This window comes from Mizuhopecten yessoensis, unplaced genomic scaffold (assembly GCF_002113885.1).
Source record: "Mizuhopecten yessoensis strain PY_sf001 unplaced genomic scaffold, ASM211388v2 scaffold7167, whole genome shotgun sequence".
NCBI classification, from domain to species: domain Eukaryota; kingdom Metazoa; phylum Mollusca; class Bivalvia; order Pectinida; family Pectinidae; genus Mizuhopecten; species Mizuhopecten yessoensis.
In genome coordinates, this window is record NW_018406914.1 from 20,938 (window position 1) to 42,979 (window position 22,042).

A 22,042-nucleotide genomic window follows, 5' to 3' on the forward strand; every position below is an offset into this window, starting at 1 on the left:
GAGAATAATTTGAATTTTATTTAGATCTGTCCGTTTAGAACTTTAGTTTTTAATTGATAAGCTATAACTTTGCAAGTTGGTCTATGGACACTCCCGTCGTCAACAAGAATCAAATATCGAATTCCGAAGACAATAAAATCCGACAGTCGCAGTATGACACCTCCTTGCCAATGCATGTAAATATTGGCCTTCTCCCCTCCACAGCCAAAACAATCAATGTCAATACCACCGATCATCTGCCGCATATGGTCTGCATTGTATCTGTACGTGACGCGGACTCGTCAGATAATGCATGTAGATCAATTTGTTTTAAATCAAGGGCGAAAAGTACACGTCACCTCGGCTGTATATGTGATTTACATGTACTTTTGTCACACCTCCGGTCATACCATGGGAGTTAAAATACAAGCACCGTAGTACGAACGGGAGAGATTGCCCCGAGGTAACACGATTACAACCTGTCCTCGACATCCATGGCTCTGTGCACGTGCTGAGTGGATAGGTTGATAAAAATGGTTAACACACTGTTTTCTTTTAATTGCAGTTATTGCATGCGAAGATATTTCTACCTTTGTATTGAAAAAAAACCTACGAAAGAGCATTAGAAGAATTAGAATTATGAAACATTTAATTATACTTATTTTGATGTCGGTACATATGTTAGTAGATATAGACGTTGTTGATATGTAATATACACAAAAATTATACCGATCACTGTTAGAAAATCGGTACCGTCTACGACAATGTCTTATAAGGGGTGTTTTAATACCGGGGTAAACTGTCAGTTTCAGAATATGGAGTTTCCTGATTGGAAAGGGTGGGATGTGGGTTTGGGGTACAGTATAGATGTCAGAATATGGAGTTATCTGGGTTGAGAGGTTACTACTAATGTCAAAACATAGAGGCCGTAATAACTGAGGAACGATTTTAATGTCGGAATAAAGAGGTGTCTAACTGCAGTATACACGGTCAATGTCATCATAAAGCGGGTTCTATTTGCAGAGGCATCAATATATCGGCACAGTGCAGAACCTGTAAATGTGACATCGGATAAACTGAACAACCTTTATTTGAACAAACATCGTTTATATCAGAACTTTGTTTTAGGTCACCTGAGCTTTAGCTTAAGTGGCCTATTGCTATCAGTCTTCGTCCGTCGTTGTCCGTCGTGCTTCGTCCGTTAACATGTTACATTTTCAACTTAAGCTGAAATACAGGCAAAGGGATTTCATTATTATTTCATGGGAAGGTTACGACTCATGGTCCTGACAAAGTGTTGTTATTTTTCGGGTCGATCAGAAATACAATTTGGCTGCCACGGCCGCTATTTTGAAAATAACTATTTCAAACTTTAAAACAAACTAATAGGCCGATTTAACTGAAACTCGGTCTAGGAATGATCAGCTCATGGTCCTGAAAAACTTAAGTTAACGTTATACTTAATTATTTTTTACTCAAATTGGTACATATTTCAACAACAAAAATAAATACTGTAGGACTCAGGTGACCGTTAAGGCCCATGGGCCTCTTGTTTAATTTAAGATTTAATAATTAAGATATATGTGTAATGTATTGCCACTTTAGCATAGAAATAGTTTTAGCACCTTTTCAGTTTAAAAAAACAACGCCTAATTGACATTTAAATTTGGTCATAAGTTATCGGTCTTGTTTTCTTTCACTGGATACGTAACAGTATATGATGTCACGCCCACTTGAACAACTAACTATCCGTTCCCCAGAGAACGTCATGCGTGTCAGTGATCCGGTGTAAATAATATCGCCCGTGTACTTGTTAACGCCATTTACAGGGGACTTACAGTGCCAAGTTGTTGTAGGGACGGACGGGTTACATATTTTTTTCTAATTAATTTCGATGATAAAAACGAGTTCATTGAGTAGGTATATATGCAGATCGTAATGCAGATAATTTCTTGGTACCCAAATATAACTTCATTCCTTTAACAAGGTTAGTGGAGAGAGCAAAAAAATAGGTGATTTCCAAAGTTAAATACAGATAAAATGAATAATCTAAGTGTTGTCATTGGCATGTAATATTGTAGATGCTATGATACAGGATATTTTTGGGACACACCCTGACATTTTGTCAAGTTGTGATGTAATTTAAAAGTCATCGTAAAAATTTAACTTGGTATTTACGTAAATTCGAAAGAAGATACATGTACTAGGGTAGTACGGTCTTATCCTAGTAAACACACAAGGTACCACGTACACAAGCTGTCACTGTTGAGTCAAACATTGTATTAGTACATAACCCGGGACCTGGTGAGAATCCGTTACAGGATTAACATGGAAAAAAATGAAGAGCTTACATAATAGTATAATGACATAATATCGGTAGGTCAGATACATTGTTTGTCTGGGTTCTTTGATAATAAAAAAGGATGCCATAGAAAATATCTAATACTAATTTCACAGCTCCTGAGTCTTAACCCCCCCCCCCCCCCCACAAACAAACAAAATTAAAAACATGAGCACAAAGGCGCCATTAGTGCTATGTCAAGTCATTTTTCTCATAGTGGCCATATCAATTATTAAAGGAAAAGTCCCATTTCACATATTTTCATAATCCATCTTTAAAACACAATATTTGAATATATTCCCTGTACAAGACTTGATTCTTGAATGGAATCCAAGTACGTCTGCTGACAGAATTTACTGCTAGTATAATCACGGAATTAGATTATCTTAGTCCGTGGTATAATCATCCTATAGATTACATGGTTGGTATAATTCTGTGAGTTTGTAATAAACAATAAATTATTCGTTCCGGAAAACACAAGTTCATTATGAACACGAAGCTGATTTAATTACATCATACTTCAATTAAATGAAAAACTTTAGTCGACCACGTGGTCGTGTTTACTAATTCATATCTCGCGCCAATTACGAACAAAGCGGACATTCTGATTGGTTACATATAAATGACATCGCATGTAAACAAACCGCAGCAGTCGAGCACATGGCTCATGGCGAGGGAAGCGATCAGTCGCGTCAGAGAAGCACAGTGCGGCGTGACAAGTGAAGAACAGAACACGATATCATCCTACAGGATTTAGTATCCCGATAAAATACTGTCAAGGATATATATTCACGCAAGAGGCCTGAAAACAGCACTTTAGTTGAACCAGCCTTTCCACGACGGTGTCCGCCATCGGTCGTAAATCGGTTACTTGATTGGTCTAGAAAATATTCGGCTGGATATATTAATGTGCCTATTTTAATATAGAATTATATATCATTAAATAATATTCATTCCACTCATAGCTACTACATGAGTTTATTTAAGGAATCATTTATTGTGCTATGAATTTTGGTAGCTGGATACAAGTCGGTGTGTTATGGACTATTTTTGTAAGCGGAGTGAGAAAAGTCGTGTGCCGGTGTGCAATGCGGTTACTTTGATAGCATCGTAAGCTCATTGACAGTTTACAAGTTCGAGTTGAGGTGTGAAAAGGATGCACTCAATGTGATGTTTCAGTTTTTTATATGGACTTAATCAATCGCCATGGATGATAAAACAAAGGACGCTTTATCACTTTTAACCTTTTTATGTTATGGTAAGTTTTCATTTTCTTTGCAACTTCTTTTGAAGCGAAACTTGACATTTGAGAGAGCACGAACAGGTCTCTGATCATGTCATTCCTGAGTACATTGGATACCCCGTCTGCCCCTTTAATATTAAAGGACAGACGATGTACTGTTTCATTTGTAACACCAAATCTTAGTTCTAACTGTCACGAATCGTGTAGTGTAAACCAATGTCAATAAATGTCATACTTCTCATTTATTCTGCACACTTGGAGGTAATACTATGATGGGCGCACTAGGAACGATAGAGGTTGAAAGATTCAAAAGAAATAATTAAAACTGTTTCATAATTACTCATTATTCTCGGATATATTTTACTAAATTTTGTGTAATATACACGTATTAATTACTTGATAATCGCATTAAACCGTAAGTAGATATTAAACTAAACAACTAAAATTATTGAATTTCAAACTTGAGATGACCAAACATACCGGTTAAACATGAAAACATTCCAATGGGTAATGTGAAATCCATGCGTCTAGGCTTTGAAGTTGTTTACCTTATTTCTGTTACGTTAATGTAATACTTTTAGGTTAAACGTTGGGTAATTCATAAAGTTGTAACAGAAGTACTAATTGGTTGCTGTATATAATTACCTCTAATTGTCAGGGTAAAATGATACTCAACGATTTAACTTGACGTCTGACCCATTGTTTGTTTAAGAGATTTAACTGAAAGAAAGAACAAATTCCGAATAGATTTGAAATAAAGGAATACAAAGTGGGTGGCTCTGGGTAATCCTCATAATGCTAAAGCTGATAATGTGAGGTAGGAAAATTGATACGGGATATGTTAATTTTACGAGTTTAAAATCTTTATTACACGTTTTTCTAGAGTCATTCTATATAGGAGTTTTAATGTTTTATGCCATTTTCTCATCATTGTATAGAAACACGGTAAACTTGTTCTGAATATAGCAGTTTAAAATTGATCTTTTGAAATATTATGGTACCCAGTACATTCATTGTACATCTGGCTACAGTTTCCTGAAACAAACAAATATATCTCTGATGTTGGAACAATCACATAGACACATATATAGCGCGAAATGTGACTTGTCATAAGATGCAAAACAAAGATAGCGGCTATAAATAAAAGTCTCAGGAACTTTCCATTCAAGGTTTTTTGTTTGGAATGTATTCATTTTTTTATGTGCCTTGCCTGTAGATGTCAAAGTTACATGTTACTGTGTACATGTGGGTTATAAATCTACGTTTCTCTGAAACAAAAACACATGAAAACCGCCCTTCCAAGGCTTGCACATGAATTTTTGGAACTGCAGCTAAATCAAAATTCTGGTGAGAGATTTGAAATCGAAAACAAATCTAATCTTGTATCTTGAATAAGATAATAGCCTGTTTGGAAAATGAGATTTGCAGAGCTTGGAGCACATATATATACAAGCTGCAATGACACACGAACGTTTCTCTGTAGGAGTAATACTATGGCTGTCGGTTCTGTCTAGTACTCAAGGTTTGCATGGGAAAGGTGGGGAGGGGGCAGAATTTGTGGGGGAGGGGGTCCAAAATTGAGGGGTCAGATAAACTCAAGTTAATTAACAAATCAGTGTAAACATTGATAATGCTATTTCTTTTGGCCAGCTTAGCTGTTGGAAGTCAAGGAAAATCTGTATACTGTTATCAGGACAGTATATTGAATTTCACTTTTAAGCTGCTGGGGATAATTTGGAGATGGGCATGTATGACTGATTAGAGCTAGCTGTAATTAGTCGTGGTAAACAAGCTACAGCGTACATTTCCTGTTTAGTTTTTGTTGAGATACAAATACAAGTGAAAAAAATGTCTGAGAAAATCTGAGAATATAAAGTAAATGTCTCATTTATTTTACTTGACATGAGATCTCATATTTAACTTTATTTAAAACATTGACTGAAATATCATTCAAGAGAAGTGTTGCATATTAAGTTTATTGCAATCAAAAAATATATTGCTTGATCTCTCTCATTTGTAAAATTTTGTAATAAAAGGTTTTATTTATCATGAAATGAACTACATTTTAGGATGGCTCACATTCAGATATATCAAAGATGCATATCAGTACAAGTTTTATCAAAAGATATTGTTAATAGATCAGATTTTGTTCATGAAAATTATTTACTACTGTTTGCATTTATTTGAATTTTAATTCATTCTAATTTATTAACAATGTGCCATAATTGTAAATCTACTTGTATTAAGGATTAACGCACATTATAATAATGTATGCATGACAGAAGTGCAATTTTATGTAATCATATTATATTGGTTATAAAACGCATGAACAGAACGTAGGATTATTTAGAGATCATACAATTTTTTAGACAAAAATATAACATTTAGAAATTTAACGGTTGTTAAAACTTTTGATATATACCGCAGTAATGCTATGTACACATACAATTTTCTGTAAACTGTGTGATACAGCTATTTGTACAAAGTACAGATATTCTAGAAGTCATATAAACATCCTTCACTGCTTAATTTCTATACGATATTTCTGTTCAATGTATTTAAGTATTATGTGAATATGTTTACTTTTGCATCGTCAAGTGGCTCACGACCCCCTCCCTTCCCATGTTGTATGATTGTACATGTCTAGAGCATGATATTTATATTCATACCAGATGTTTATAGGAACGTTTGCTCCTGTGATTCGCAAAATTTTGAGAGAAAGAAGCACATCTTGTGTGTGTAATCAGGGCCATGTGTAATATGGCAGAATGCATTCATTGTTTAACCATTTTAAATAATGTGAAATGTGTGCATGGAATATTTTGAAGATTATTTTGTATATATCACATGCTGTGATGTCAATGTACTTGTAAAATGTAATTAACAACACTGAAACAAACAAGAAAATTACCCAGACCCCATAGATTCTGTTGGTTCTAATTACTTTACATATAATTCTTTCTGCATGGAAAATGTGTAAACCGCAGCAAGTAATCTAACTTTTCGTACAAAATATAGCCATTTAGGTAGACTTTTTAAAAAGATTTGGAAAGAGTATTTCTGTAATTAATTATATAGTTAAAAATATTTTGTGGAAAAAAATGAAAGGAAAAGTCATTCATTGTTTGGTGGTAATTGGTAATGAAAAAGATTATTTGATTTGGATTTTGAAAAAGATTAAAACTGGTTTCATATTTATAACAAGCTTAGGTTTCTTCATTCTCAAAAGTGTCAGCTGTCTTTGTTTATAAGTGATAAACAGGAAGCAATTAGCACCATATTTATAGGTATATCTTAATCTGAGCTAATCCTGACACAGAAAATACAATAAACTTTCACTTGTAAGTAATAAAGATTACCTGGAGATAATGGTTAGTATGTAGTATACCTGGAGGTCAACACAGATGGACATTTGACCATACAAATAGACTTTGTCACTCTGCATGACTGATGTCTGTACTGATAATATAAACACCCAGTCACAAGGCCAGCAGAATGGCTTGTAATATAAAGGGCTATAGGGCCTTCCTGCTGGCCCCTAAAGTGGCCCAGTGTCCTGGGCAGGTGTCACCACGAATGTTTGACAATATCCTAATGAGATCTCCAGGTGCTAACTGGTTTCTGGGCTGTGGTGGATTGAGTTTAGTGTTTATATGTCCGTTTGAAGAGGGTGTCGGCCACACTTCACATGTCAAAGATTAGTTTTAGGGAAGAAAGACTCAAGAGGTGGGGTTCTATCTGTGCTATAATCTTATTCACACAAACAACTCCAGCTCTTTTGGACAAAATCTAAACATTTATAAAAAAAAATGTCAACTTTCATGCTTATCATATAATAAGTACATACCATGTACTTACATGTATCATAGTGTTGGTTTGAAGGACATTGCAAAGTAAACAGATTAGCAATGCTATGATGCATAAAACAAGCACAGGGGTGAACTAGTAGACAAAATAATTAACTTGTTATATGCTTGTATATATATATATATATACCGGTAGTAACTCAATGAGCACAAGGCAAGACTGATGGAAGGGGATTTATAATATAATAAGTGGATGTTGGCAATTGCACAGAGAAGCATATATACTTTCTGGGTTGATACAAATGTCTTTATCTATAAAATAGAGATAAGGCCACTATTGTACAATCATAGACCTCAGATGAGGTCAATGCATGCTTCTATAAACCTGATAAAAATAATGAAATATTAATCTCAGCCAAAATCATTTGGAAAGAAGACAACTTTTGACTGGTACATGTATTTGCATCTACCTATACTTCTATAGTGAGAAGTTTGTCTGGAACAAATAGAATCAAACAAGATTTAAGATCTGTAAAATGAAGTCTTTATTAGCAATGAGTCATTATATGATGATATACATTGTATGTTTGAAAAACTGATAATATGCAATATCATATAAATGTACATGTTCATGATATTAATGGGCGGAACAGGTACATTAATCAGAATCCAAAATTAAATGTTGGTAGTTTGATCATAATTTAAATGTTGGTAGTTTGATCATAATTTAACTGTTGGTAGTTTGATCATAATTTAACTGTTAAGCTTAAAATCCTGGTCTATCAATAATGTAGCTATAGCCAAGTTGTACTTCCCTCATACAATGTTTCCATTGGTTTCTACACTTGGTTAAGTATACAAAAAGGTAATGAGTTAGTGATAAATTGTTACTGTACATGGTATATAGCTGACCAGCCATCAGGGGAATGAAATACAGTTTATCAGGGTGTGATAATTAGGGCCTTCAGTAGACAGTATTGATATACTGATTGAAGTTTGGATACTTGTTAAAACTGAATGATTGAACATCAATACACAAACAGTGATTATTATGACCACACTTCTTACCTATCTGATGGACCATGCTGAGCCTTCTGACTTGAAAACTGTTACAGCTGAATAGATTGCAAAAAAAGAAGGTACACATTACCTCATTTTTTAAAAGGTTGTGAAGGTTGTGGTCAGGGAAATGCTTTTTGTAAATAGTACTTAACATAAATAATTGTACTTCATTAAAAAAGTCATGGTCCAAGAGAAGTTTAGACTATACCGGTGTAGTGGGGTCTATGTAAAGCTTACACTGTACCTTGTAATTCCAATTGGGAACTGTTCTTGCAGCACAAAACAAACACCGTGAAAAGAGGGCACTATAAATTCAACAAAACATAATGGCAAAAACATACACGGATAAATTCTTCTGCCCCATCAACGTGTACTGGAGTCTATAGGCTTGGTGACCGTTGGAGATGATGGTTTTCTTCCCCACTCCCCATTTTTCCACCATCGAGCAGTTATGTACTGTGAATGACCACCAGTCTTTCTCAGCATTCACACAGAGGAAATCGCATGTCTTGCAGTGTGCATCCTTGGTCTGAGACGATTAAATCAGTTTTAATGAAGCATGGTTTAGATTTATTGTGTTCAGTCGCCCTGCACAATGCACTGCAATCACTTCCGAGGCGTGTTTTAAATTGCTGACTTAACATGTTGCTGCTGCGGAAGTCGAGGGTTATCTCAATTGTCATGGAACCTGGTCAGACTGCTGGGGAAAACAGACATCAGAAATTTATTTTTTACATATACGAATACGTTCTTATTAGTACACGATGTATAAATAAGTACTGAATGCCCTCTATATTCAGATCAGGTTCCACATTGTCTACTTCAGTGTTTCAGGGACTGTCCCATTTGATTAATTATGTACATTTTTACGGAAGTATAAAACAAATTTCTCATTGGTAACTTAAAAAATCTGATGTTCTTCAAAACACATAATCTTGAATAGAATTTAAGATATACATGATTAAAAAATTAAAAAGTTTAAATTCTTTAAACCAGTATAAATATTTGTCAGTATATGACCATGATTTTCATGATCGTTTCACACCGATGCTGTATTGAAATACTGTTTAAGTGGTAAACTGGCCTCATTATCATTTATTGATTAAAATAAATTTTAAAAACTCTGTAAATACAATACACGTCTGTTTTGGGGTAATATTGAGAGAACGTTTTGTATTTTAAAATCCTGAACATGCATTTTTAATTTAAATACATTCAGTTTTGACATAGGTTTAAAGGTTAATATGTGTTTTAAAACATCGTTTAAGAAACAAATTATCATGCATTACTACAGTATTAATGAAACTTGATTGCAGCTGTGACACGCACATGTAACACTAAAGCTGTTCTGTACCATTCTTTTATGAATCACGGCTAATTCATGGTATCCCTTCAGTCACTCTTACCTAAACTGTGAAGTGTCTACAAAACTTTAGCAGTTGTCAACATTTAAACTAAAAGTGGATTACAAATGAAATTTCGTGGTACTAGAAAGTAATCTTTGAGAAATGCATCATTATGACAGATTCATGTCTGAAGCTTAGTGTCTTTACTATACTGACACTTACTTATTGTACATGTAGGAGCCTTTTTATAGTATTTTGAAAAGAATATGCATATGGCTAAGTGCATTGTTGTGTACTGCGAAGGATGCATGAAAATTGCAGGAAGAGTTGTTGACGATTTGTGTATATACCTGCTGGAGGTAAATGAGATGGTTATAGTTAGTAGTTGGATGATGAAAGCGTGGAGACGTTCGCTCCAATATGTTCCTCTCTGATCTGAAGGGGGGGATAAGTGGGGAGGGGGACATTTGCACTCGTTAATTGTACTGAGCCATGTTTTTTGTGCAGTTGTGCAGACTTAGTTATCAGTGGTACAAGGACTGCCAGCTGACGATGTCATCTTGACACTTTGCGTGATCTTTAGGACTTGTAACACCAAGGTTTACTTGTTCACTAAGTCAAGCTGTCAACATTATACTAATTAACAATTCTGGACCCATTCATAAAAAAAAATAACAGTAAAAACAGTGATTTACAGTTAAAAATCTGAACTATCTGTATGTGATAAAGCATGTTTATGTAGTCAACTCCAAAATCCTTTCCAAACTACTTGAAAGTATCGTTCTTTAATGGTAATTTAACATTTATATAATTACAGTTTGGCATTATGAAATGGTTGAATGAGGAAAAAGATGTTTTTTTTTAAAATTTCTTATTTCTGCACGGAGAACTACGTCATTATATCACTTATTGTTTTCATCATCTTTGACATTTCTATAGATCCTAAACATTGATAGAACTCCGTATCAGCTACTGATCACTGCTCCACTGTTAATTAACGGCCAACAAAAACAAGTTATTTCTACAAGTTGGAGTTGTTCCTGTCTCGGAGATAATGACTAAGTGTGCAGGATATCATTTCTATTTCCTGTCATGAAAAGTAAAAGTTGCTGTTACACAACAATTCGTGGAACCAACACGTTGTGTGTGGTAACACATATCGGGGAAATCTGTTGTTCATCGTCATCTTTTATGCAAACAAGTTGTTCATGTAGCTTGCAGCTTTAGTTTTTTTTACTTGAAAGAACAAAAGGAGATGTAAAGCATATGCAAGCAAATGTGTGATTATCATTCTAGATTGGTCTACAGGCAAGCATAATAAAACTTGATGGGGAAAAATTGAATGAAGTAAAAATACAATTACCAGTTTTGATATTGAACTTTTATGGGTTTGTATTGATTTCAGGATAGCAGTCCTTCCTTTGTGTAGATTTTTGGGATAAATATTAAATGACAAATCTGCATATCGTTTTCAGATATCATTGCCCACGTCAACTGATATACTTCAATATTTTGAATCACAGGTGAAATGAATACACTAATACAGTTTTGCCAGGTGTGAGAAATAAATGTGAAAATTGAAATTTTACTGCTTTTGTTATTGGCATCAATAAAAACTATATATGGATATAGGGAAATCAAATCATGAATGTACTGATATGTATCCCAATGCATTGAGTCAAATTTTAATAGCATCTGGATGAAAATTTAAAGTTAAAGTCAATTTATTTCAATTTTCTGGCAAGTGTAAACATCCTCTATGTGTTGCCTGTTGGAATCAGAATGGCCATGTGTTAGCTCACATGTTTACTGGACTACAGCTTGACTCAGAGACAAGATAACAGATAAGTAAGTTTCCCTGATAAGGGATTCTTGTCTGGGCTCTTGTAGCAACTCTCCAGGGCTTCAGCAAGCTCAGTCAAGGGAAATAACTTCACAGAGTGGAAGGTCATATAAATAATAGCTCCCAAGGGCTTTGTGAGAATGGAAAGTGCCAAATCATCCTGTAGGGAAGAAACCTGTCTGTGGGACCTGGTGTAAATCCCAAGGGATTAATTATAGCCATGAAGGGGAAGGGGGATAATTCCAGTGGGAGTTTCTAGAGATAATTTCTTTGTCAAATGTCTGGATGGAATTATCACTGACCTGGATATAGCTGGATGTGGCTACCTGACCTCATCATAGAGAATACAACCTAAAGATCATCTGCTCCAGTTTGGGAATGGTCTAGTCTGACCAGTATAGCTAGTGATTCAGAGTACATCCATAGGCCATGCTTGGTTATTACATTTATTGTTAGTGTATATTCGTACTAGCTGTCCTTTGATGATGATGTACTTTAATTTGACTTTAATTTTAAACACTGTCCAAGACATATAGGTGATTTTATTTTATTAAGACTTTGCAGTGCTGGACTGGGAGACCAGGCTTGTGAGGACAAAGACAAATTGTTGGTAAAAAAAAAAAGAATCTATGATAAGTGTAAAGTTGGCTGCCAGACTTGTTTTATTATCACTAACCCTGTCCTGAGTGGACTTGGGTTTATGTGGTCATATTGACCTTATTTGTAATACACATAGTACAGTGTGACCTTGCTGAGCTTTCAGATTTGGTCTCTGTGCCCACTGAGGTGGAAGCTGATGAGACCATCAGTAGATGTATTGTTATCTTAACCAATAACACAGGAATGTGACCAAAAAATTGTTAAGAAAAAAATGGGGAAAATTTTCAATCGTTTTGTCTGTTAGCAATCAAATTTGAATTCCAATATGTATACTTTAAAAAAGTTGATCACTGGAGCAAAACATTCTTTGATGCATGAGAGAGACTGGTATATATGCTATGGAGAGTGGCATAAGGCCAGTCCCTGTACTGTAGAGTATACTTGGTCATCTAGCCATTTCTCTTCAACCTCAGTCTTGACTGCATCAATATTTCATGCAATCATTTCACTCTCTTTGGTTAATTTCGTTGTGCAAGATGTAAAAGCATTTGTATTGTGCCGAACACCTAGACATTTGGGGCCTGGACCAGACTCTGTGTCTATTTTTTTACTGTGACTTTGTCACACACATCTAATGTTTTACGGTAATACCAATGGCCTTTCTAGCTGCGGTGTGGACAGAGGTGTCTGTTTTAACATAAATATTGTTTATATGTGTATATAATTGCATTACAACAGTACAGTGTAGTTATATACAAGCTAATAAAATTCAGGTCCACTTAACAGTGTATTCCAGAAACAACTGAAAGTTTAAATTGTACATATTGTTCATTTGAAGTTTTTCTTACACTGCTAGATTCAAAGTTTTGTTCTTTTCTACTAGAACTGTTGAAGCCAGAAAGGCTGAAATTCACAGACAACAATTGGTTAGGGTAATGGAATAAAAACGTAATGCCTACAAAATATACAGCTCTACCACATACCTGGTACAGTAGTATACTTGTGATAATACATCACACACTTTTCCTGAATTGATGGCTCATGTTGGTCTCATTTGTAATACAATCTATACTGTTAATGATTTGTAAATGTAATGGTACTGCCAGGGTGTAAATTTGATATAAATTGACATAATTTCATTCAAATGAACCCACTCTATCAATTTATGAAAGGTTCATCTTCTTAAAGAGCAGAAAAAGAAGAAAGCACCACTGAACAATAGCGACCACAAACTTACATAGAGTGTCTCAGGTGGAACTATCGCAGGGCTTTCATCCAAAAGTGCATTTCTGTTTAAACATATCAGATCGTATACTTGTACTTTTTATTGGAGAAATGCAAGCTTACACCTATGAAGGTTTCTGAATCTTTTTCCAATTTGTCAATATCATTGGTGGCTCTTCATATGTTAATGACGACTTTGTTGTATGTTAATTCAAACCTGGTGGTATGCTATACCTTTACAAACACAGGCATGTATTCAAGATTGATAGAAACAAGTCAACTGTCCGCTGGAAGGAATACAGCTAACATTACATTATCTACACAAAAACTGTTGAATTCACATCATATTTTCTCACACCAGTATGAAACTAACTATAGGGGTATGTACAGTTACAAATCTCCGGTTACAAATGGAAGATGGATGGACTGTTGCAATTGGGAGACTGTTTATAGGAACGATTTACGCTTAAAACACTCCATATTCAAAAGGCAAGATGGATAGATATTTTGAAAACTGGCAGGTAGCATAATAAAGACAAAAGGCAGGTGTAAAGACAGGTGAACAAGTTTGTTAAATCTGGTTTAAACTCTAGAGCTATTGGGATAGTGTTCAGGTATGGAGATTTGTAGTAACCAGAGTGTTCGGTGTGTATATTTCAGGGTCAGTAGTGACTATTGGGAGCTATAAACAAGGTTGGACAGGTAGTCTGTATAGTTGATCATTATCCCGTTTTCAGATTGATTTACACCCTCCTGCCACAAAATCAACAATACAGGAGTCGGCCATGGTGCATTGAACCCCCAGATAAGTTCTGCTTTGTAAATAGCAAAAATTAATTACATTAGCTGTGGGCCTTTAAAACTTGGTAAGTGTTTATTTAGCCAGTCAGGGTAGGTGGTTGATATTCAAACACTAGAAGGTAGAGTTCAACAATGTGTTTGTCGTCAATTTTATTGACACAGCGAAGAATTTTTAACGTGGACATGTAATAGTTTTCTTATTGGCTAATTTGCTGCCTCTGATAGCTTTCAGCTCCGTACAGAATATGTGAATAGCATTCTGTTGACATTCTGTTTTTTAACGAGAAGTTTGTACTGACTTGGCCCCTGTAGGTTTGACTGTTTTGGTTGAGATGCACGTCGGGATCGAACCCTGGGCTGGGTGTACACAGACAACAGCGGGTATAAAGGGCCCGCATGCTCGACCATTGATAGAAAATCTTGTGAATTGGCAACCTCAAATATACCCCTGTACTTGTTACATAATGCCAGAGTCATTCAATTCAAACACTTACAGGAATGAGAGCTATTAAAATTTTCACTATTTGGTGGTGTCAAAACTGGTTCCATTCTTGAGGCTAAATATATGAGAAATGTCATTGAAATTAAATTGCATTGGGGTAAAAAGCATGCAAACTGTTTACTAGTGGGAGGGGCTGTCTTTTTTGTACCTGATAATTTATTAAAGTAGTTTTGGGGCAATATGTCTGATAACATTCAAAGGCACATGTTGTTCAAATAGAAATAATTATAATTGCGTATCTGTTAATTTAAAGTTGAGAAACATGATATTGAAAATAAAAATAAAATCCTGAATTCCTTTCTCTCGATATCATTGGACAAAAGGTAGCGCTGTAATAAGGTTTTTCACTGTAGCTAGTATGTTGTATTAAAACCAAGCTAATTAAGGTACATTTTTGTATAGAAGTGACTCCCGAAGGAACCTGTGTTATATATACTGACCAGGAGATTATATCGTGTCTGTATTAAAACAAATTTTCTCCAGATTTAGGTTGTTTTTGTAGGTATGTTAAAACTTAAGATAAAATTAATGGTTACAGGTCAACTGTATTATAATATATTACTTTATATCACAACCACTGGATATGTGACCGCTACACTAGCAGCCATTCTGGTTTATAAACATGCCAACTGACGAGACTTGATATGGATAATAGAAGAATTATTCCTTCTGTCATTCTGGAGTGTTGATTCTCCAATGTGTTAAAAACTGGGAGAATGTATTTTGCGATTATTTTCCTTTATTTATATTTTGTCTCTGGAAGTGTTAAATCCTGTCAGCTACTAATACTAGATAGTTTCTTCTTTGTAACCTCTGTATGCAGTATAAAATATTTTGTTTCTTGCCGTAAAATTATTGGGACATCACTGTTTATCACATAAACACTGTTCCAAGTTGGAATCAATCAACTGGCAATCTCCCACTTACAGCAGTAGGAGTCAGGAGTTACACCTACGATGTTAACATCTTGATCAATAATAGGAGTCAGGTGTTACACCTACGATGTAAACATCTTGATCAATAATAGGAGACAGGAGTTACACCTACGATGTAAACATGTTGATCAATAATAGGAGTCAGGAGTTACACCTACGATGTAAACATCTTGATCAGTTGTCTGATAAAACACACAGAGGTAAACTGTCGATTCCCGTAATTATAACAAAAACACTAGTCTCTAATTTCATTGGATCATTTTATAAGACTTTTAGTTTTCTCTTTCTGTAGCATAACAAGATCAATAAATTTTAATTAATTGAATTAATATCTCCTTCTTTGATGGACAAATTTGGTTTTATCGGCTGCATCTGATTTCAGACTTGATGTTTTATTCAATATTTTCGTCCCAGTGGTATAATCGCATGTTATAATGTAGTGCTAGGCTGAGTTAGTGAATGTCGGAGAACATCACTAGAACTGGTAGTGGGTGGAGGAGGACGACTGGCATTTAATGGACAGAATGCTTGTAACCATTTCCTACTTCTCTGATGGTATCTGTAACGGTCATGCAAATGTTTGTGTAAAGCAACATGTGTTGTGGATCAGACGGCTACCAATAATATCATGTAGTCTTCTATACCGCAGGCAATTGTCATTATTTACTACACAACCTGAAACACAGTTAAAAATATACTCCTTATCAGGTGTAGATTTTAAAAATATTACTCTTGGATACATTGGTTGTAGGTTTCAAAATGTCTGTTGCAGATTTCAGTCCACCAGCCTTTCAAACCAAGTATATGTGTAGGTGGTAGTTCCTGTGTTTGTACCTTAGTTCTGCTGTGGGGATTTACAGTACTAGATGATCATGAGCTTGCAATTGGTGTAACATATTCTAGCTGTACTGTACATATGCTGTGGGTAGTACCTGTACTGTACATGTGCTGTGGGTAGTACCTGTACTGTACATGTACTGTGGGTAGTACCAACCTAGCCTAGCTGTACTGTACATGTACTGTGGGTAGTACCAACCTAGCCTAGCTGTACTGTACATGTGCTGTGGGTAGTACCACCCTAGCCTAGCTGTACTGTACATGTGCTGTGGGTAGTACCACCCTAGCCTAGCTGTACTGTACATGTGCTGTGGGTAGTACCACCCTAGCCTAGCTGTACTGTACATGTGCTGTGGGTAGTACCACCCTAGCCTAGCTGTACTGTACATGTGCTGTGGGTAGTACCACCCTAGCCTAGCTGTACTGTACATGTGCTGTGGGTAGTACCACCCTAGCCTAGCTGTACTGTACATGTGCTGTGGGTAGTACCACCCTAGCCTAGCTGTACTGTACATGTGCTGTGGGTAGTACCACCCTAGCCTAGCTGTACTGTACATGTGCTGTGGGTAGTACCACCCTAGCCTAGCTGTACTGTACATGTGCTGTGGGTAGTACCACCCTAGCCTAGCTGTACTGTACATGTGCTGTGGGTAGTACCACCCTAGCCTAGCTGTACTGTACATGTGCTGTGGGTAGTACCACCCTAGCCTAGCTGTACTGTACATGTGCTGTGGGTAGTACCACCCTAGCCTAGCTGTACTGTACATGTGCTGTGGGTAGTACCACCCTAGCCTAGCTGTACTGTACATGTGCTGTGGGTAGTACCACCCTAGCCTAGCTGTACTGTACATGTGCTGTGGGTAGTACCACCCTAGCCTAGCTGTACTGTACATGTGCTGTGGGTAGTACCACCCTAGCCTAGCTGTACTGTACATGTGCTGTGGGTAGTACCACCCTAGCCTAGCTGTACTGTACATGTGCTGTGGGTAGTACCACCCTAGCCTAGCTGTACTGTACATGTGCTGTGGGTAGTACCACCCTAGCCTAGCTGTACTGTACATGTGCTGTGGGTAGTACCACCCTAGCCTAGCTGTACTGTACATGTGCTGTGGGTAGTACCACCCTAGCCTAGCTGTACTGTACATGTGCTGTGGGTAGTACCACCCTAGCCTAGCTGTACTGTACATGTGCTGTGGGTAGTACCACCCTAGCCTAGCTGTACTGTACATGTGCTGTGGGTAGTACCACCCTAGCCTAGCTGTACTGTACATGTGCTGTGGGTAGTACCACCCTAGCCTAGCTGTACTGTACATGTGCTGTGGGTAGTACCACCCTAGCCTAGCTGTACTGTACATGTGCTGTGGGTAGTACCACCCTAGCCTAGCTGTACTGTACATGTGCTGTGGGTAGTACCACCCTAGCCTAGCTGTACTGTACATGTGCTGTGGGTAGTACCACCCTAGCCTAGCTGTACTGTACATGTGCTGTGGGTAGTACCACCCTAGCCTAGCTGTACTGTACATGTGCTGTGGGTAGTACCACCCTAGCCTAGCTGTACTGTACATGTGCTGTGGGTAGTACCACCCTATAGCCTAGCTGTACTGTGACAGGGTAAATACACACATAGAAGAAGTAGTGGAGGTTTCAGGGGCTCGAGGACTGTAATAGATTACATACTGTTTGTTACTGCTCTGGTCAGCTACGACTTATGTTTATAGATGTCTGTCATCCTGTCAGTAATTAGGGATCACCTGTTCTACAGTATACAGTTACCACCTTCTCCTGGAGTAGAAATGAATTGTTTCTGTCTCGGGCTGTACTTCAGACTGGACCACCAAATTCCTCATTCATACGCTGTACTGTGAAAAATCATTTACCATGGGTTTTGAAGAAAAAACAGTCAATTGTATGCAAATGGGAACAGAAATGATCGAAATTTTTGTACTTCTGGAGATTTAATGCTGAATTTTGTATACATGTTAATATTTCATTAAAAATTTACTGGAAATTTTCTGTTTTTGAAAACAGATTAGGACAGTTTTAATGCTGTCGTTAAAAGTGTGGTTGTGTTTTGTGGAATGATTCACTGACTGCCATCCTACTTTGTTACGTTATTAGATCTAACCGCCGTTGTAACGGTATATGCCTGGTACATGTACCTTTATTGACATGCACTTACAAGTGCAAATCACTTCCGCACCACAAACCACTAATCCAAACAAAATTAATAAACTTTTTTCGCTCCTGATTCACATTTATGGCCGGATAATTGGGAACGTATTCACATTTCATTAAGTTGATTATATGTCTTTATTACCTTGCTTTATGACTATGGACGGCGACAGCACATTCGGATTAGAGTGAAATTCAAACTGAACTTTTATGCAACTGTTGATGACATCATTAGCGACAGTTGGAAAATTGCAGATTTCATTATGGCAGTGAAAGTCGCTTTTATTTCCGAAAAAAAAGAAAAAGAGTAAAAGAGGATTCTTAAATGGAGAAAGTGTAATTTTACCTGCTGTTGCTTGTAACAAGCAGGTAGTGAACAGCTCCTGTTGATTCACACTCAATATCAACTCCTTTGTGGTCGGTAATAATGTTGTTGTTAATGGCAAGGAGAAGAGATTGAATTTCAATCAACGCTAATCCAGGTTTTTAGTACACGATTATTAATCAATGTATACATGATTATTAATCAATGTATACACGATTATTAATCACTGTATACACGATTATTAATCACTGTATATACACGATTATTAATCACTGTATACACGATTATTAATCACTGTATATGTTTAACTCCCACACACAGGCATTAACAAGGCCGGGTCATAAGAAACGAATTAGTTTGTTGAGCCACATCACGAATGTGTGTTACTTGTCAGAGTTCAATCAGTTTCTGACCAATCAGGGGCCAGTTCTCCATTTTTCTCATTTTATTTTATGAGAGCATAAAATGTCTGATTAATAAAAGCTCAAGTCAACATTGATGAAGAAAAAAAGGAAAAAATGGCTACCTACAGAGTTGTCCTGAATCTGTAATTATATCAAGATATATATGTACATAACATGTGTAAAGTGAACCTGTGTTATCCAGCATAACCTGTATGTAATGAACCTACAATTGTATGTTGTCTTGAATTGTACTTTGATCTTTTGTCAGATGCACTGCAATGTAATGAAGAATTAAAAACCTGTTCAGAATTTATCATATCAATACAATGTTGAATTCATGATAGATATTTTTTATGGTATGTTTAATAGCTGCAGTGTGTGGCAATTTATTTAATGAGAAAATTGTCATGTACTTTGAGAGTGATCTCCATCTATTTGTTACTCCTAAATTTACAGGAGCAGGTTGACATACATTTTGTATAGTTATATCCCAGTGTTAATCCATGAACTTTTACAAAGAGTTCATTATCTTCAGGAACTCCAACACTTTGGGAAATCAGATGAAATGAAGCATTTTATAAAGGTGAAGATCGACTGCTAAAAAAGTTTGTTCTGAAAACGTTAGGAATGAGAACAGCTTGGTGCTCTGAATGGCTGGGCTTAGCTTGGTAGGAGAAAATGAGGTCACATGTTCTACAGCTTGATGCATTGGTTCTCATTTGGGTAATAGACTGTCCTTGCCTTTGACAGGGAGCAGTCTATAATGAAGACTCCGGGGATGTGAAATGTACTTTAACGGTACATTCCAGTGCACCAGTCTTTGCATATTCTTGGCACAGTGCATCCTGATATACCTAATTGTCTATAGTAAACTTTCCTAACCATTGATGTGCCCCAGTTCAATGTTATTGATAGGGGTGGTGGGATATTGTCAAATTGTGTTGGAAATGGTTGGGTACGTGAAAATCATTGAATATCTTGCACATTTGTCACAAACAGACTGCGCCTTTGTACCTAAAATATCAAGCCCAGGATCTCTGCACTCTTTATCTTGTTTTTTGAAATGCGCCGGCTCATTTTTTTCCACAAGGATAAAAAGCATTTGACTTACGAGAGAGACGTAAAAGCGTACATGCATAAATTACCTAAGTAGGTATGATCAGATTAGATAAAAAGATGTGTTGACATTTTTTTAAGATTGAATGCATTGCGTATGATACACGGTTTAAGTAGCACCATGCAGGAGTGTGAGGTTTCCAAAGAAAACCATCAATCTATGCTTATTTTCACATAAAACTAAAAAATGGAATTTGGAACGAAGATAATAAGATTTTACCTATTGTAGTTATCATTTGTAAATAAGATAGTAGACAGTTTTATTACACCTATCATTTCTTCAGCCCTTTCACACCATCTCTCCATTTTGCATTGCAAATGATGATGATATTGTCACAGATTGACATTGCATTTATCAAAAGACACCCTCTATCTAATCGGGGAGTCATACTAAACACTTTTCATAATGGCATTCAGGCTATCATGACCTAGGTTCATGAATAATTCATGTTAATTTGAGCTGTTACAAGTTAGGGTCCTACCCCCTCCTCAGTGAAACCTTTGTGTCTATCTCTATGTAGAGAGTAGAGAGAAACTTTCCACCTGTGTTATTAGCATGTCACCATAGCGACCAACATCCATAAATTTACCTAAAGAGTATCATCAAGGGGATATTTGCAAGATAAGTTGAAATTTCTCTTAGATATGAAATAATATGGAATGTGGTGCTCAGTAAATAAAATGTTGACAAGAATCCTTATTTAGGAACATTTAGCTGGTGACCATGACATTTCTAGTACCATTCTTATAACGGGTTGAGAAATAAATTCAAGCGGACAGATTACGGTTTCAAACTCAGAGCCTCTGAACTGTTGATGGGCACTATACTACCAGCACCCCCCCCCCCCCCCCCCCCCCCCATCATGCCACTGGACAGCATTGATATACACTACACTAGTCACTCCTCTTCTAAGTCTCTGCTCCAAACAACAACAAACATAAACAACCTAAGTTCAGCTATCTATTCACCAAGTACCCCCAATTACTAGTAGCAAAGGATGTTGACACGCACAAGGTTTTAACAGGAAATATTTGGGCTTGACCAGCAGGATTTGAACCCAGAACTTCTGAACTCCAGACCAATATTTCACTGATGCTGTCTGGTTGATAACAGTAAACCTTGAGTTTTATTATGTTGATGATGAAATGCAAAGCGTACTACATTTGTTTTTGCATTTTAACATTTTTCTACATCAATCAGAATTCTTTATGAATGGTCACATATTCTGACTCAGTGTTTGTGTTTCTGAAATTTCTTTAATGTTAATGTTATCAGAAGCATCAGAAAAATTCGTTTTTGTCAAATATTGATCTTGCAAAATTATCATTTCAGTTCAATAGGAAGAGCAATTTTTGCTGTGTACAATTTCTCACATACAAGTGTAGAGGATTTCTATGGAAACTCGTCAATTTAAAGCTCAAGAATTTTCCTTGATGACAGTAGTGGTGATGGAAATTTAGTCAAGGACAAGTTACATTTAGGTCACACAAAGGTCACTGGAGTAA

The 22,042-nt window shown here is 36.4% G+C and overlaps 1 protein-coding gene across 1 annotated transcript in view; it reads left to right on the forward strand.

Moving 5' to 3' along the window:
* Positions 1–2,999: 2,999 nt before the first annotated feature.
* Positions 3,000–22,042, forward strand: part of LOC110453192 (inactive tyrosine-protein kinase 7-like) — a 156,173-nt gene continuing 137,130 nt past the window's right edge. Inside the window, exon 1 of the mRNA XM_021502044.1 lies at positions 3,000–3,578. Within this exon, the coding sequence (XP_021357719.1) occupies positions 3,527–3,578 (52 nt within the window). The 5' untranslated portion in view covers positions 3,000–3,526. The remainder of the gene's footprint in view (positions 3,579–22,042) is intronic.